Source organism: Lynx rufus, unplaced genomic scaffold (assembly GCF_022079265.1).
Source record: "Lynx rufus isolate CCGP_SWC_20201006 ecotype Redwood Valley unplaced genomic scaffold, mLynRuf1.p SCAF_2, whole genome shotgun sequence".
Taxonomy (NCBI): domain Eukaryota; kingdom Metazoa; phylum Chordata; class Mammalia; order Carnivora; family Felidae; genus Lynx; species Lynx rufus.
In genome coordinates, this window is record NW_025814834.1 from 172443157 (window position 1) to 172462057 (window position 18901).

Sequence of the window (18901 nt, forward strand, 5' to 3'; positions counted from 1 at the left end):
TATGGCCATCTGTTTTGTACTTGGAGCACATACCACAAATTTAGTATTTTACCAGACACGATCACAATTGTATAGAATGTGTGTGCATTCTATGTTAATCAGGTTTCTGCAACAGAAAATTTATAGAATTCTGCAATTTAGGAATTTAATGCTGCCATGTACTGTTTTATTTCAGACAAGTTAAAGTGGAAAATCCTTCAAAGGCAGAGATCGTTTTCTGAAAGCACTTAGGAAAGGGCTGAGCTCTGAAAAGGCTACAAAAATATTTGTCGGTCAATGACTTATATCACCAGGGAAGAAGATCGCGGGGCACCTGCCACCTCAGAAGGAACTAAAATGAAACCAACAGACTGTGGCTCCTCACTTGTGCTGTAGAAGATTCTGATTTGGTAAAGCAACCCCACCTCTCACAGTCCGGTTCTCACGAGAACCCTGACGGTGCTTGGGAGCGGGGTGGAGGAAGGCTTGGGGCTGCTAGAATGATCCAGAGAACTCCCTGACTCCTCAGAGTTGTTCCTACTGTGAGCTGCCCATCAGGCAGACCCCAAATCCTTGTACTCGGTTGGCTCTTGGCTACTGTTGGACTCTGAAAACAGCAGCAGCTAGAGTCCCCAACTACACTTACCATTTTCTGGCTGGTCCTTAATGTCAGCGTCACTTGGCTGGCTGGGACTTTCAGATTGACTTGAATCTGAAAAACATAAAAAATACAGCCAAAAATTACAGGGTCTGTGAGGGAAAAGTGGATCAGAAGTGCCAGACTTTCTCAAAAAGTTCAGCATGTAAAGTAGGAATGAGAACGTTATAGAAATGATAAGATGAATGAAAACAAAAGGTGGGGGGGTGGGGAGAGAAAGGGAAAAGAAGGCAGCAACAGCAGCAGCAGCCCGTGCCTTCAGAGAGGACGCTCCATTCTGGGTACGCCTCCAGCGGCGTTTGGCTTGCGCCAGATCATAACTTGAAACTCCTCAGAAACCATCCTCTTACAGAGAAGCCATTTCCAAACTGCTCTTCTCCATTATTTATACACTAGAGTCTGATAAAGACTTCATCCTTCATTACACACATCTGAAGCTTGATTCAGAACATAATAAAGTGTCAAAACATATTTTGAAGCTGGTATATAAAAGCAACCCAAACAACAGTAACAAGTTCTGTTGATATTTAGCTCTGTATTCTAGCAACAGACTATGCAGACTAACACCATTAAATACAAGAGTCCTAATATTCTAGCGCATTTACTTGAAATCGCAGGATAACTCAAAGGCATCTTTCCTGAATGCTACACGTTTCCTCCTCCGCTTTATAAGTTTCATTTTCCTCTCGTACCAATGCCTCCAGGAGCTCCTAAGAGGGCTTGTTAGCAAAAACAAGTTCTTGCACACCTTCACTGAATTCCATTTATTTTTTACTTAAAAAATACAATTATTTTCCAAACTAAAAAATTAATTCAGTTAATTTCTAAATGGGATAATTTTTCAAAATAACATTTAATTTTTAAAAAAGATAAAATTCAGTTAGAGCAAAGGAATTTCATAGAATCAGAAGTAAACATACTTAGACATTTCTTGGAGAGAGGAGACAAAAATCAGGCAAAATATTTCCAGGGTAAACTTTTGTAATGTGAAACATATTCTGAGACTTGAAACAGTATATAACATGATCTAAAAACAAACAACACCCCCCCCTTTTTTAAAGAAAAACCTCTCTATCTATGGAAAATTTGGCTAATAACTTTACCTGGGCCTCACAGGGTTAGAATTGGCTGTCTAAAGTTTGACCACATTTCAGCAAGAAGTTCAGTGCAAGATCAAAAGGTCATGACACTTAACTATGATTAAACTGAAAATACCACTTCTATTTCAACAGCGTTGTAAGCATTACTGTTCTCTTTCTTGGAGATACTGCAAAAAAGAAGTACCGTTCCTAGTTATCCTAGGCCAAGAAATGCTAATTTATTACTTTAGAAAGGCTCTCTGCTTTTAAGCAAATGAGGATTTTAATTACAGGGAAGTACTATAAGGAAAATGTCTACCTTTAAGTTTCCAAATGATCTTAACCTGGTGACTAGAGCAAAAATCATATGTTGATCCAAAGGTGCAAATAAAAAAAGATGTGAAGATGTGAGTTTTTATTTAAGTCTGGCCAAGTGATTGCTTTCATCACTTTGTAACAATTGTCATGGTGAACACACACACAAAAAAGCATGACAGGTCAAAAAGGCTTCAGATATCCCACAGAATGATCACCCAAGTTAAGTATGGAGCCTGCACTGAAAATTGGGAATGCAAATTTATGTTGGACCGTATTTGAAATTTTAACTCCATAAATTACCATTACTTTTACAGCAAACAATTAAAAAATACGGCATGACTACCTTCTCTTTTTCTAAAGAAAGATCCTACAATTTTGCCATTAAAAATTACAATTAAATATTCTAAGAAGTATTTCAACATGTTTTAGGAGAAAGGCATACTTTGATTATTTTTGTCCTAGAAAATTTCAAATCATTAATATCCATAATTAAATTAAAAAAAACCTTAAATTTTGTTTTAGGGAAAGCTGAAATTCTTCTTGATCATATCCCAGAAAGGATCCATAAAATTCTGCCAAACAGAACATTTATGTTGCAGTAATACTAGCAAATCTAACTTTCCATATGACAGCTTAGCCCAACGACATTCTTCTAGGTGTATCTTTACAATGAATCACCTCATGAACAAACAGAGAAACATGTTTCATCTCAATTAATTTAAATATGCAAGAGCCAATTACTTCTCTGATACTTACCCACTATTATTAAGACAAGGAGGATAAAGAGATCAAAAAAATGTTTTTTAATAATAGAGAAGTGGACTTCTTTGTTCTCTTTTCTTTTACATTTGGTTCACCATCCTATCTTTATAGAAACATAACATGATTAGAGAAAACATGGACGGCAACAGAAGGTGGCTGTAGGTCTGTTCAAAGAAAGTTTAAAATTCCAGGCCCCAGAAAAAGGAGCAAATAAACAGCAAATGACTGAGAGGCAAGAAAAGACTGAGAGTTGGTCGGAAAGGGGCCGAAGCGCTCTTGTAAAAGCTCAGATACATACACTGGAGGAGGCATCTAGCCAAACTGAAAACGGAATTTAATTTCTCCAGTTTTATTCGAAAGCTGGAGACACTGTTATCCACCGAGGACAGCACACTAAAGCACAGCATCCTGGTAAGGGATAGGCAGAGCCAAAGATCTACAAGGAAATGTAAATGATCTAAAAATTTCTGTAATTATTTCCTACTACAGCCTGTTTCATGCCGTTTCTTTTTTGAACCAACAAGGAACAAAACTACCCAGTCCCGGGGCTATTCTATGCGGAGGATGCATGGACACTTTCCCTGGTATTGCAAAAGGTCACCGATGCTGCTAGGTATGGAGCCAACCAGATGACCAAAATTACAGATTAATTTCTACCCATGCATAATTGATATAAATGAAAGATTTCTTTTGTAAGCATTTACATTAAAACACTCTCATGAAGGTTAACAATTAATTTCTCTTTTATACTTGGTAGGGACCTGTCGGAAGCCTAGGTTAGCTTTATAGCTTATTTTTTTGGACAATTCTCACTTGGTCAGTTGATTCCCACCTCCAGAAATAATTGGAGGCCCCAGAAAACAGATACAACAGCATGGAATTGGATGCCATATCTCATAGCTTCTATCATATATCTGGCAGTGACTTTCTCTGGTTCTCTGGTTGAAAGCCAGAAGATCTGTATATTACAATGAAGAGAATATTATTTAAAGTATGTTTAAATGATGGAGTTGGAAATGCTATTGTAAGGAAGTACATTAGGGTCATCAATTTTTTTCCCATCTAGAGACTTGCTTTTTGTTTAAGGAATCTCAGACTTCAACCTAACCTTGAAAAGCAATGTTTCTTTTGGTTTTTAAAAAATTTATGAGCAGAAACTTAAACCTAAAATAGACAGGGTTTGCATATAGGAGGCTGGGTTGAGACCTCTTAATTGAACTGGTAGCCATCTATCTATGCATTTTTATGGCGCCTACAGCTATATTGCTGGAGTGCTCAGACAAAGATATTTCACTATCAATATAATCACTGGGGAAAGGAATAAAATAAATCCTAATGCCTACATATGAGTCTCTGCTTCCATAAGCTTGTGCAATGCAAGAACAGAAGCCATGTACTGGATTTGCTACTTATCCACTTATTCAGCTGCCCCAACCTCAGTTCTGCTCCCCCTCAGCATGGACTTCCAGAGAACATTCCTTTTGGAAAGGGGAAGAATGACAAAAACATGTCAGTATGGTAAAACTGGGCAGGAAAAAAGAAATACAGATCTCACTTCTGTGTCGTTTATGTTCTTTAGGCACGGAGCAGAGGTGGGATGTTGCTAAATCTTCCCTGTGCTCGACTTAGCATCCAACTTTCTCCTCTCCGCTCCTTTCACTGTACATACATCTCTTATGGTAAGCTTTATACTACGTTATACTAAGGTGATCTTAAATGATCTCCTATGAGAATTGGGGTTCCCTAAGAAAAGAGTTCCTTTCTGGGGCACCTGGGTGGCTCAGATGGTTGAATGTCTGACTTCAGCTCAGGTCATGACCTTGTGGTTCGTGAGTTCAAGCCCCACGTCGGGCTCACTGCTGTCAGCCTGTCAGTGCAGAGCCTGCTTGGGATCCCCTGTCCCCCTCTCTCTGCCCCTCCCCTGTTTGCGCTTTCCCAAAAATAAATATTAAAAAAAAAAAAAAGAAAGAAAAGAGTTCCTTTCTTATTCTTGTCTTATCCCCAGTACCTTCCAAGGGTGCCTGGCCTGCCCAAGGATTCACTAACTGCTGAAATAAAGAGATGAATTTTGAATAAGATAAACTTGTCGTTCAGCTTTCTAACACTGGGATGCTGCCAACAACTGAAAAACATACTAAATTCACACCTAAAAGGAGACTGGGACTCTCATAAAATGAGGAAGGAGGGCAGAAAAGGACTTTACTTCTGCTTGATGTTCCCCTTCGTTGGACCTGGCAAGAGAGAGACAGGCACTTGCCTCTGGTTCGGGGGTGGGAAATCTTGCCCAGTGTTTAGAAGTTGCAGACAATCACCTCCTATGATCCCCTGGCCAACACTGCACGAGAGGCTTCTCGGAATAACAAGAGGGGAGGACAGTGTCTGACACCTAGGAGGCCTCCCAGAAATGTGTACAATCTGAAACGATGGACGACACAGGACCTTTTCACACATGCAAAGAATATAAAGCTAAGAGAAATCTGCCGATTTCTAACACCCGAAGAGTATACCAACATCCCAGGGACTTCTGTGAACAGTTGATAAAGGAAGGGCAGACCTGCGGTGGTGAAGAACCCTTCCCACCCTGAAACAAACCAATGTAATTCCTATTCAGTTAACATGATATCAACAAAAGTCGATGGACCATGAGAGTAAAATTCTGTTTCCACTAGAAAAATAATTTAGCCTAAGTTTCAACCTCCTGACCTGCTTTGGCTAAAAATGAAGTTTGAAAAGCCTCTGTTAAACTTCTGTGTCCAGTTCTAAATCTCCTAAATTTAAAGGTGAAATGAAGAAGCCAGAAAGCATCGAAGAACATAAATGAGTTAGCCAAATGAAAGAAATAAAGTGAAAATTCCACCTAACAGAGTTTGGAGTTGTGATGTGTAAAGAAAAGGCAAAGACAGGAATGAGTGCTTTGCGGCAAATAAATGAAGAGTTAGGAGCATTTCAAGAAGACAAGAAAATAAGGAAAGGGGGTGATTATACTCTGAATATAATTAACAGTTACATTCCACAACTGCAGCCCTTAAAGATATTAAAAAAATTAGGTTAAGTTTTATTTCTTATGGTTCAGGAAGACAGAGTTCTTTGCAAAAGAGTCAGGCCAAAGGACACCAAGATTCATTTTTCTACATCCATGATGTTATAATAGAAAAATAATTCTCCTTCTGATTGCTACTTTGTTTAGAATCGCTCTACTGTGACCATCCGGTATCATAACATGTTATGATAGTAAAGAAATCTGGAAAGTCAAATGGCTATGATAGTCACATTTGTTTATTAGTCATATTATAGTTACAGTTATAAAAGAAATACGACTTTATAATATTTAAGACGATTGTCTTTTCTTTTTTTCCAGTCTCACCTTAAAAGACTCAGGTGTAAGGAAATATTTGAAAAACATTTATTTGAGAATGTAGAATGTCAGTGTATAGGTGCACATATGTAGATACAATTTGTAGCTTACATGTGAACACTGATGAATACAGTACCATCAGCTAAATCTAACATTATCCATCATGGTCTAGAGAAGAGCAAACAGAAATTTATAATACCATCATTCAGTCTGGGGCCTCTAAATATATTCAATTATTATTAGCTTTCCAGAGAATGGCAAAAATCCTTTAAGCTCTGTGAATAACCAAACCAAAATTTAATGTCAATTGTTGTCCACAATTGTGACCCACTTAATGAAACATTAACATACAATAACTTAGTTTTTAACACAGATAAATCATGAAGTGAATCACACCGTGAAAGTTTTCTTAGCTTTAAAAATGGAAACATTCCCCGGTCCTTTAAGTGGGAAGTCTTATCTTTATTGTATTTAAAATACAAACTTGGATCTCCATAACTTTCCCAGGAAGCTAGAAAGGAGTGTTCGTATGGATATGTGCATGTGCCTGATAACCACAGCAATCGAAGTACGCAAAGTTCTTCAGCAGAAGGGAGATGGGTAGACGTAGCAGAGGAAAAACAACTCGTTCCAAAAGAACTAGGCTAGGGTGCTCACGTGGGTCTTCTCCTCTAATCCAGACTCAGGCAGAGGGGGCAGGCTGTGTTCAGGCGGCGGCAGTGACTTGGAAGGGCTCCCCCAGACCACCCGGGGAGCTGCCAGCTGCTCAGGACATCCACCTCTTAGACATTCCCCCGGATAGCAGTTTTAGGGCATACTTATGAGTGTTACACAATCTAGGTTACTACCATTTCTTTTCCTTGAAACTTTTCTTTTTTAATGCCTTTCTGAAGGAGAATTTGTGAAATATTAAGTTTGCAGGAATTCGAGTTTTTGGCATTAGTACTGGTATTCAGAGCCCATCTGTTTGGTCGGGACTGTGTATGATGATGAGGCCGTTAGGATGAAGGGTTAGTCAACTGTCTTATCACCTACTCATAAATGTGTTATTTTTCTATGTGCACAAGGAGGTTGCGGAATGATACAGTTTTAACACGTTGAGAAAAAAATAAAATGGCGTAACTATTGTGTTATGACAGTGAGGGGGAATCATTTCTAAGCTTTAAAAATTACAAATTCAGTCACTCTGAAAGTAACGACAAAATGACTCAATCCTAAACCTTCAATCTTTGCATGAGGCTGATTTCAAGTAATGATCAGCGTTTTCAATGAAGTTATAAATGAAGTCGATGGCAAGAATAAGATTCTGAAAGATATGCAAGCACGATGCTAAATTTGTAATTTCTTACATTTTCTTCGATGAGGGTCTGTGACTAAAATAAGCTATAGTATTTAGATCATCATTTTGAGTTTTGTTTTTCCCATAACAGGAAATGTGATGGTAACCTGTTGATCAATTCAGAACTCCAAAGTTACTGTGTCAACCTGTTCACCAACCCACTCATGTGTAAACAAAGGCCTGCTTAAAAAGCCCTCGCATCCCTTTTTAGCCACTTTTGTCACAAACAAAATTGATTATAACAGTAAGTTGTTGGAGTTCTTAAACAGAAGAATATATACTTGAAGGTTACTCATATAGTCACCTACACCACTTAAAACAGAAAAGTTCCCTGTGTACTTTCATGTTATAAAAACAAACATGTCAAATGAAAATGAGGCATAATTGAGTTATAGTCTATATGCATTATTTTCCTGTATCTGACTATCTATAAAGAAATTATTACAATGACAAAATGCCCTCTGTCAAGGAAAACCAGGCTATTTAAGTTTAGGATATACACTAAATATTAGCTTTTCTTGCATTCATATTTCACTACCAAAAGGAGTACGGAATGATTGACCAAAAAAATGGCGTCTTACAAAATCTCAGCTACACAATTTAACTGCTCTGGATCTCAGTTTCTTCATCTGTAAAATGGGGACACTAACTACCATTTTGCCTAACTTAACAGGATTGCTGCAGAGATCAAATAAAAAAATACAAGAAAACCTGGTTTTAAAACTATAAGGTCCTCTCCTCCCCCAAATGTACATTTACCACGACAGTATAAATCTTCCCATCGATATGAGTTTTTGTTTCTTTTTAAAAATCAGTCCCAACCCATGCATGATGTGATTCTGGTATAAAACATCAGCACTACAGACCTGGTTTTAAAGAAAAGGTTCTTAATTCCCATATACTGGGAAAGAGATTATCTCTGCTAATGGAAATGTAAATCTCAGCTTGCCGTTGTTTATTCCAGACAGACATTTGTGTGTTAAGTCTGTTTATCAGGCAACACTTTGTCTAAGCCAGGAAGTAGTCAGTCTTTGTAACAAGATGTATGCAAATGAATTTCCCATGAGTCTCTGCAGCAAACTGTAGCAAGAAAAAAAAAATTCCTTGTTACTTTACCAGCAAGAAGCTACCTCAAAAGTAGACTAGAGACAGAACTATGAGCTAGACTATGCTGATTAGTTTAAATGAGTCCTAAACATGTGCTCACAGTCTGTTGCTCTTTATTCTAAGCAGACTTGGTGTATTACATCTGTTTATCAGACAACACTCTGTCTGGGTATTCGGGCTTTGTAACCTGTGTGAAAATGAACGGTGACTGTAATCCCATGAAATAACCTGTCTGAGGCAAAACTCCAAACCTCCCATCACTTTAAGAATCCCCACCAACAGAAGCTCCCATGAGACCTTTGAAACCTTACAAAAATTCCCTGAGCTCTAACTTTTTATCCACCTTCTATCTTAAAATAACTTTTCTACATTCATTCGCTCTCCTGAGGGCATGACAGACTCAGGACAGAATGGTCAATTTTTATCATGCAACATGGACTGATTAAAAAAAAAACACAAACTGCTAATATGCCCTACCTAATGATCAAAAAAACAGATTTTTAAAAAAGAAAATACTTTTCTAGCATAATAAAAACGAATTTATTCTTTAATCCTATTATTATTTACCCTGGGATCTTTTCTTTTCTTTTTTTTTTTTTAATCCTAATATAACCAACTTAAAAAAAAAATCTATACATGAAGCATTGAACAGTGTATTTCTTTTCTTTTTGTTTTTCTTGTTGGTTTTCTTCAGGGTTTGAAAACCTTACCAAAGGAATCGAATTGGTCTAGCTTGTCTTCCTAGACAAAATAAACACTTTAGGACTCGACTTGTTTGTATTCTCCTCAGTGGTGCTGTATGCATCAGCAGCTAAAAACAAAGAAACTTTTTAGCTGTTCAGACAAAATGCAGAAGCTTCCCAAACAAGGAGGCAAGGGAGGGGGCATGGTTGGAGGGGAGGGTGGGGGTGAAGTGTGCAGAAAGTCTGACAGTCCATTCAGTACAGGGATGATGGCTATAATGCATCCAGGGGCCCCTTACTAATTAAATATGCATTGGCACAGTTCTGATCAATGCAAGCCATGGATCAGGTGACACACCTGCAAAATCTGGAGTCCAGAGCTCCCAGGAAAAGGGAAAATAGTCTTGTCTCCTTATCTTTGTTTTCAAAGGCTCTCAATTTCTGTGCTTAGATATCTAATTTAATTCTCTCACCCCTCAGCAAACTGGATTAGGGAAGTCAATACTGCCTTTGTGCATCGACAGGAAAACACAGCTTTCCTTTTATTCAATTTAGCTATGACCTTTAGACAAAGATAATGACAACTGTCTAAAAGTAAGGTTAAGGCCTCACGAAGAAGACCCCCAGAGCTCAGGCCCCCACGGAATTTGGGATGACAAGGTGGTGGGGTGTGTTGTGATCTTTTCCTGCTTGGAAAGGCAAAAGGGAGGAAAGGGGATTAAGAGTGGGTGTGAGGGGAGGCGAGGGATGAGGTGCACATAGAAAAACTCAAGGGGAAGAGATTTAAATCCACTGACTGTACAACTGAACTCTCAATCAGATGACTGGACCCTGTCACATCCGTACCAGAAAGTACTTCTGTGAACAACAGGAGTCAGAATGGCATAGTAACAATTTGCCTAAAAAAAAAAATGCGGACACCTTTATGAGAGGGTTAAAGTTTCTGTGGTTGGGTAAATCAGGAAGTTTGGGGGGGGGTGGTCTTTTGTTTCTTTTTGGTCTTTCCCCTGAAGCATTTGAGAAAACAGGACTGTCTATCAGTGTGTGTGGAGTTCCACTACTGGTGAGAGATAGAACTAGAGATTTTGGACAAGCCTGGGATTCTGCAGTGTTAGCAATGTTCACACCACTACTCCTAATCAAAGGGGAAAATGATACTGGGACATTCTCCTGAAGAGTACTGCTTCCTTTTAGTTCCTTGTCATTGGGCCTACTATTCCATTCATTACTTCATTGCATTCATTAATCCATCTACTGCCTGCCTTTCACCTTGTCTACCAAGAGACACAAAATGAAAAATAAAATTATTGTTTACTTTTGAGAGAGAGAGAGAGAGAGAGAGAGAGAGAGAGAGAGAGAGCAGGGGCAAGTGGGGGAGGAGCAGAGAGAGAGGGAGACACAGAATCCAAAGCAGGCTCCAGGCTCTGAGCGCTCAGCACAGAGCCCGATGCGGGGCTCGAACTCACGAATGGTGAGATCATGATCTCAGCTGAAGTCTGATGCTTAACCGACTGAGCCACCCAGGTGTCCCAAGAGACACAAAATTTTCTCTGTTCTCAAGGAGCGCTCAGTCTATCTGGGTAATAATAATACAATCAAGATTCTCTGGCATCTCCTCTTGATTAAGTCCTGTCTCCTGATGAAATCAACGTACAGCAACATGTTATTGTGCACATTGTAATTGCTTTTATTCTCTTACTGTTAGCAGGAATCAGTACCACTAAAGGTAGCCTTGTAACAAAATTTACAGGATCCTGGTTACTCACTAACTATTGGTGGTAATGATTGGGATTTGTTTTTCTAGTGAGATACAGGAAGTTTCGGCAGAGTCCTTTTAAAAGAAATAGGGAGCTATTATTATATAATTATCGTTGTTGGGCATGGTATAAAATACCAAAATAGTTTTTTAAAGTAAGATTTTCCCTGTAGAAACAATTTCATAGATAGTACCGAATGCTATTCCTAATCAGGCCTGGTGTCCTCCCTTTTAATAGAAACAACAGCTCTAACAGAGGCAACTGTGGTACAAGTGAAAGACGGAAAGGTTTTAGCAAGCCTGGGTCTGAGCCCTTTCTCGGCAATCGGGCAAGTCTCGTTGCTTCTCTGCATCTTTTGAGTGCCTGAGTTTCAAGACGAGAAGAACTAAATGGCATTATTTACAATGCCTTGTGAATTATAAGAGTGATAATTCTCTAACTGCACACTGCACAGAAGCAGGTTTTCTAAAGTGTATAAACTGGTGAAAAAATCACATTGACTACCCACTTTTATTTCCTGCCTCATTATTTTATTGCCAGATAGCACAGTATCTAGAGCATACAGGTACTAATAAATGTTTATTGAAATGGAACTGAAATCAGAAGGTGAAAAAAATAGCTCTTTTAGGGCCATGAAATAAACCAGGGCTTATCTTAGGCGATGTCAACAGATGTTTTTAGATGGATTTTCTGGCTCTGGGGACCCTACAGGAGTCAGAAGGCCTGCTTTCTGGACCAGAATGAGGGGGTGTAAGGGATCCTGTAAAGATTCTTTGCAGCCCTAGAATTCTAATTTGAAATAGATCATAAGCAATTCAGTTATTGGTCTTCTGGCTGCATATAAGCCTGGGACCCCTATTTTATCTAAAGGGTCTGGGTAATCTTTTTTTTTTATTTACTGCTGATCATATTAAGTGCAATTAGAAATAACATGAGTGTACTAATCATTGTAAGTCAAAGACTGTCTCTTCTTTGTAAATGACCACAAATAGCTCGCTAAGAGTCACAAATGTTTATCTTCAATGACTTGGCCAATTCTGATCACAGAATAAGCAATGTTTTCTCTTTATATCTTTTTTTTTCTTTATATCTTAACCCACTATGTCATCCAGACCACCAGAAAATGTTGTGTGTTAGGAGGTACTGAATAAGGTATCCTTAAAGCATTTCATCTAGGTCCTAGGTCCTAGGATTTAAAACCATACCTGTTAAAAAATATATACTTCCATACACACACACACACACACACACACACACACACACACATACATACACACACACACACTATACACAGTAATCTTTAAAATAATGTGCTTTCAATTCTCACATTGATAATAACTTTTCCCTAATAACTTGGTTTCTGGGCCTATAACAAACATGCATGAATATAGGGAGTTATCATTTGTCCAACCAAAAAATAGTTCTCCAACCTCCCATAGTACCATAATAAAGCTCAAGTGATACCTGATTCTGTACAAATTCACCCAAGCCTTTTGCAAGCAGAAATAATTATACATGTTTTCTGTCTATGTCTTTATGATAGATAAAATGACTTAAATGTACTGAATCATTTCACTTTCAGGAGTTTCCATTTGGATCCTATCATGGCTTTCTCCTTGACATATGCAGTGCTAAGTTATTTAAAATTAATTGCAGTACAATATTTTAAAATTTCTTCACATGGTGCTAATCTCAAGTGCTTTGGATGTTTGAACCACACTTGGAAGCCATCAAGTTCTGTGTATCTTTCAGGGAGCAGTTGAACATGCTAAAAAGATTAGTCAGTGAACTTTAATCTATAACCAAAACTATACTGAATTATAAAATTTCAAAAATGTGTGACTTGATACAAATGATAAACTGCAAATATTCTACGTAACAAGAAAAAAAAACTAGGTAATTAAAACATATGAATCCACTTGTGTGGCTCTGACATCCGGAAAAGCTTTCAGGAATCCAACACTGATGGTGGGGTCCTACCTACTTAAACACAGTTAGGTACCAGTTGAGCTCATGTGTTCTCACTTTCATGTAAAGTTCATTTATCTGCAGTTTTATTTTCATTTTAGGACACAATCTACATTCTTTCCTGTAGTGACGCATAGTGATGCTGACATGAGGGATAAGAACTATCCATTTCAGTAACTCAGTATGGATGAATAATTTGCTTAGTAATAATCCTAAAATTAAATTGTCTTCCATACAATGCCTACTAATAGTTTGGGTCAGATTTTCCAAATGAACTCTCTTCAGGATGTGCCATTAAAATAAGAGTTTCTTGTCACCTGGATTTATTTTGATTTAAAAAATCCTGTGTTCTGGGAAGTCTTATATAGGTGCTATTTCAAGAGCTACTCCTCATCAAAAATTCTAAGTGGGTGATTGGAACTTGGCTCTGATTTCTTGTTCAAATATCATCACCACTCTAAGCAATAGCTAATAATCATTCTTAGAGGGAAGATACTTATTTCAGTCCATCAAACATTTTTTGATCACCTACTGAGTGCAAAAGCACTGTGGGCTTTTATTCAGTCCCGAGGTAGCTCATAATGTTGACTAAGAATTCCACTCATTCAACCCTATGCCATTTAGAAAAGTGTTCAGGGGCGCCTCGGTGGCTCAGTCCCTTAAGAGTTCGACTTCGGCTCAGGTCATGATCTCATGGTTCATGAGTTCGAGCCCCGCATCGGGCTCTGTGCTGACAGCTCAGAGCCTGGAACCTGCTTCAGATTCTGTGTCTCGCTCTCTCTCTGCCCCTCCCTTGCTCTTGCTCTGCCTCTGTCTCTCAAAAATAAATAAACGTTAAAAAAAAAAGTGTATGCTACTTGTTTTTTTAAAAGTGGCCACTTCCCCCATCTCTACTGGTGATAGTAACAGTATTTCCAAGTTAGAGCCCTTTCCAAAGTTTATCAGGGGAAAATGCGGGAGGTAAGTATTTCTCTATGTAAGAAATGGCTTATCTGTTTGTTTTATAGTCAATGAAAATGAAAAATCTCTGGGATGTACGGTTCTTCCCATTTTTTAGCCATGATGGAAGCCCATGTATAAGCAAAAGCTTATATGGAAGTGCAACAGCCAGTGTATACAACAAAAGTTAGCTACCTTCCCATCATGCCTCCATTTGCACATATTCTCACCTCTACACCCTTGCCCTGCTGGGCTTCGTGAGGCAACATTTAAACCCCTACAGCATTGACTTCAGTATCACCTCCACCTTTTCAGATTTACAATCTTTAAGATTAAAGATTGCAAAGAATAGAGTGGCTGGATCATCGTTTGGTTGGAGCCTATGAATGTCCTCTCTAAACTCTGTCTTGTTTTATTTTGGAGTCACTACAAAAGAAGAGAAAAACAAATAGTGAGTGGGGAAAACAAAGAAAAAGAAGAAACAGTAAAAAGAAAAAAAGGAAAGAAAAAAAGAAGCAGTAACAAAAGAAGTGGTAGCGTTCGAACAGGGGTCGGAAATAGCAATTCTTCCAACGGGATGGGAAGTTTTATTTGCAATAGATATGGGCGAAGCTATGAGTAAAAATCAGTTTATGCAGTGATGAAGGGTTAACTAACACCCCGCACAGGGTCTCTGAACTGCCAGCTTAGTACTGGGCAACGGATGCAGTAGAATCAGCAGCCCCTTCACATGGGAAGGATAGAAGAGACGGGATGAGCACTTTTCTTTGCTTTTCTTTGATTCTGGCCATCATCTCCAAAACAGCACATAATTTCCTAAGACTTTTCCATTTAGTAACTTGAAGACAATTCTCTCTTGTTAACATTTCACCCAAAATGATTTCGAAAATATCACCGAGCTGATTTCCATTTCCCACTTTTAGTTTCTACTGTAACAACTAACCTAACGATTTAATGATTTCCTTTTTCCCTCTAAGTGGAAATCCTGTAGAAAGAGGAAAACGTCTGGAGTCTCAGTCACCGAAGCCATACGCGTCTTTACCATACAAAACTGCCTCACATCTACACCACTGCAGTCACATATTCTGCCAACTGGTCTTAAAATCAGAGAGCACTCTGTTTTAATACTGCCACCGTGGTATTGTAAGGCCATGCATAGACTTCACGGGGGAAGCCTTGAAACAAACGTATCCGGAAGGAATTTCATTTTAAAAAACAGACAAAAAGAAAATTCGAAATTAACAGAGAGTAACATCTCACCAGTAGTAGATAGGGAAATGAATTATTCAAAACGATACAAACACTGATGTCATAATGAACAGAGGCAGGCCCTCAGGAACCTTAGTGAGAAAAGCTGGTATTTACCCAGTAATTGGGAGCAAAACCAAACAAGATAAAAAAGATTTCCCCATAAAGAAAATCTTACACACTGCTTTTGAGGACCCCATCAAAACTCATTTTGTGGCACCCTCAAGGCACAAACTTTTGATTTCCATAAGGAGAGAAAGTATGGACAACAAGACTCCCAGAGAAGAGACTCATGCAGAACATCAAATGTTACTCAACATTTTCAAGTAACCATGATATGTCAAACAGGCCACATGATGCAAGTACATTTAAATATAAGTTTCTATTTCTGCTTAAAAATAAAAAAGATCAGAAGTCTGAATCTGGAAAAGCAAAATCTCTTGCAGGTTTAGAAAAAGCATATACAAAACCTGGCAAAAGAAAACAGTGTTCACTGCCACCATCTGCTTTCTGGCACACGGAAGGAACTTTTACTCACAGCAACATTTTCTTACATTAGAAAATCCACTAATTAGTTTTGTTGTAATAAGAAAAATAACCTTTCCGTGGAAGGCGGATCTCCAGCTTGGGTTTTCTATTTTGGGGGGTTTTTTGTTTGTTTTTTTTTTGTTTTTTGTGAGTTTTTTGTTTTGTTTTGTTTTGTTGTTTTTGGTTATTTTGTTGTTGTTGTTGGCTTGGCCTGTACCATTTCCACGTGACATTCACCTCTGAGCTCTTTTGTACTGGAGTACTTTATTATTCCCTGTTTGGTCTAAAGAAAGTATTCACAAGTGAGAGATCAAATGTGAAAGCAACAGAGAGGAAAGGCTTTAAGGTATTTGGCTTACTATCCAAAAAAAATCAAAAACCAAAAAAAAAAAAAAACAAAACAAATTAAAACAAATAAACAAACAAAAAACCCCACCAGGTTCAGAATCTGGAAATCTGGGATCCAGAACCGATCGTTAAAAGCTTGTTAAACCTGGGTTCCCTTTACCTCATCTTTAAGGCCATGATAGTAAATGAGACATGGTTTTTTCCTAAAATTTCTAAATCCTTTAAGTCTAAATCATGTTTTCCCAAGAACCGTATGTCCCAAGAAACTACTGATTGCAGAAGAGTAAATGGGGCTTCAGATGACACTGATGAATCTGAAATAATTTATGGAACTTTGTCCTATACTGATTAAAATATTACAAATCTAGCAACCAACGAAACGCAAGCTCACCCAAAATTCCTTAATAATATACTCTAATCATTCAGTCAGCCTATCATTCCATAAGTAAAACCAAGTATGTGCTGAGTACCTACTGTGTGCCAAACACTCTTGGGAACACTGGACACAGGGCAGTGAGTGAAAGGCTCACAAAGGTCTGTACTCATCACACATACTTTATACTAACCCTACCGTCTATGGAGTTAGGACATTTATCCTCTGCAGAATTCAACAGCAAATCACCATGCTGCTCAGAACAGGAGAGTACAGACCACAAGAGAAACACAGTCCTTGGTGCTCACTTCACTGAAAGATCTGCTCAAAAGTTCCTTGAGAAAATACAATAAATGGGCACAAGCATTTGCTGAAAAAATATATGGAGAATAGGCATGATGTCTTTAAAACTAGCAACATGAAGCATAACCATGAAAGCATAGACACAGCCTTCCTGGGAAAGGTGTCTATGTTGTAAATTGTTCAAACCCGACCTCTGCCCTGATTGAACAAATTCATTGATTCAAAACTCAACTTTTTCCATTAAAAAAAATTTTTTTTTCAGCAGACTCAAATTTAGCTGAATTTAAAAACAAAACTGGGGGCGCCTGGGCGGCTCAGTCAGTTAAGTGTCCGACTTCGGCTCGGGTTATGATCTCATGGTTCAGGAGTTCGAGCCCCGTGTGGGGCTCTGTGCTGACGGCTTGAGCCTGGATCGCACTTCGGATTCTGTGTCTCCCTCTCTCTCAGCCCCTCCCCCACTCGCACTCTGTCTCACTGTCCCTCTTTCAAAAATAAAGAATAAAAAAAATTAAAAATAAAGAAACAAACAAAACTGCAACACAGGATGATCTATTGCAAACTTGAAAGTCCCTGTGCCTGAGGGATGTGTGACAGACTACTGCAAAGTTTAAACAACCCATTGGTATTACACAAACAAGCCCACACTGCTATTCCCAACTGTACAGCCATGACATGTTGATAACTAGGATAATGCCCACTGGGTTTATTAACCCTCACTTGCCATTAAAAGACATTAAAACTGTAACACTTAACCCAAGGCCTTCTATCAAATATTTGAAAAGATTTCAGTCAATTTGTACAGTTCTGACTTTGCTTTTACTCTGTTTTCACCAACACCTTATTTAGGCACAGTAACTGCATCCTTCCTTGATCCCTGTTGGTCATTTATACAGCGCCGATCCCTGTCCTGAATTTAGAAGGTAATTCGGTATAGAAGAGGATGAAGACAGAATCCTCTCCCTTCCTCTTGGCAGAATTAATCACTCCTTCCTCTGGTTCCCTACAGCCTGGTTACTAAGAACAGGGCTCAGCTCCTATATCATTTCTCCGTGTGTGTAATCCCCATCTGGCCCTCCCAACAAGCTGTAAACCCTTGAGGGCACAAGGCTCCTACTTGCCTGAAGAAAGTCTGCACATAATAAATGCTCAATAAGTGACCTTGAACAGAGGGACAGAAGAGAGGGGCCAGGCTGGGTAAGGCTTTTAAACAAGGGCTATCCCAAAGATGGCTTACAGACTTTTCTGTCTCCTAGCAGAACAAAATCCAGTTAGAAAACATGCTGGATGGGCGCCTGAGTGGCTCAGTCCATTAAGTGTCTGACTTGGGCTCAGTTACATGAAAGGTCGTGAGTTCGAGCCCCACGTCGGGCTCTGTGCTGACAGCTCAGAGTCTGAAGCCTGCTTCAGATTCTGTGTCTCCCTTTCTCTCTGCCCCTAACCCACTCACACTCTGTCTCTGTCCCTCTCAAAAATAAGTAAACATTAAAAAAAATTTTTTTTAATAAAAAGAGGGGTGCCTGGATGGCTCAGTCGGTTGGGCGTCTGACTTCAGCTCAGGTCATGATCTCGCTTTATGTGGGTTCAAGCCCTGCATCGGGTTCTGTGTTGATGCTCAGAGCCTGGAGCCTGCCTCGGATTCTGTGTCTCCCTCTCTGCCTCTCCCCTGCTTGCTCTCTCTCTCTCTCTCTCTCTCTCAAAAATAAATAAACATTAAAAAAATATTTTGTAATTTAAAAAAAAAATTTAAAAAAATAAAAAGAAAACATGCTGGATTTTTTTTCAATTAAGGCTACAATTCATGAAATGGTTACATATGAGAGGGCGATTTCCCTCTCTCTATCAGCAATGGGCAAATGTCTCACCTCGTGCTCACAATAATCTTATTAATGTAATATCTGAAACATAAGCCAACAAAAATAAGACTCTAAAAGGGAAGCAGATTACTGAAATCATGAGACAATTCTGACAATTCTTGGGCAGATATTTTGGGACCAGTCTTTAAAAACATTTCCTGTTATCTGTAGCAGAAGAAATAAAGTTAAGTTTAACTTTTTATTTAATGTAAATCCTTTTATTTCAATACTATAGACAATTTCTGTAGGATGTGATGACAGGCTTCTGCATCTCTGGCTTCATAATGACGCAAGACTCCTTGCT

At 38.7% G+C, this 18901-nt stretch overlaps 1 protein-coding gene across 2 annotated transcripts in view; it reads right to left on the reverse strand.

Moving 5' to 3' along the window:
• The window catches only part of NFIA (nuclear factor I A), a 367160-nt gene that overhangs the window by 178050 nt on the left and 170209 nt on the right, over positions 1-18901 (reverse strand). For both annotated transcript variants that reach the window (XM_047083781.1, XM_047083780.1), the window contains exon 3: positions 626-691. In XM_047083781.1, coding sequence (XP_046939737.1) covers positions 626-691 — 66 coding nt within the window. The remainder of the gene's footprint in view (positions 1-625; positions 692-18901) is intronic.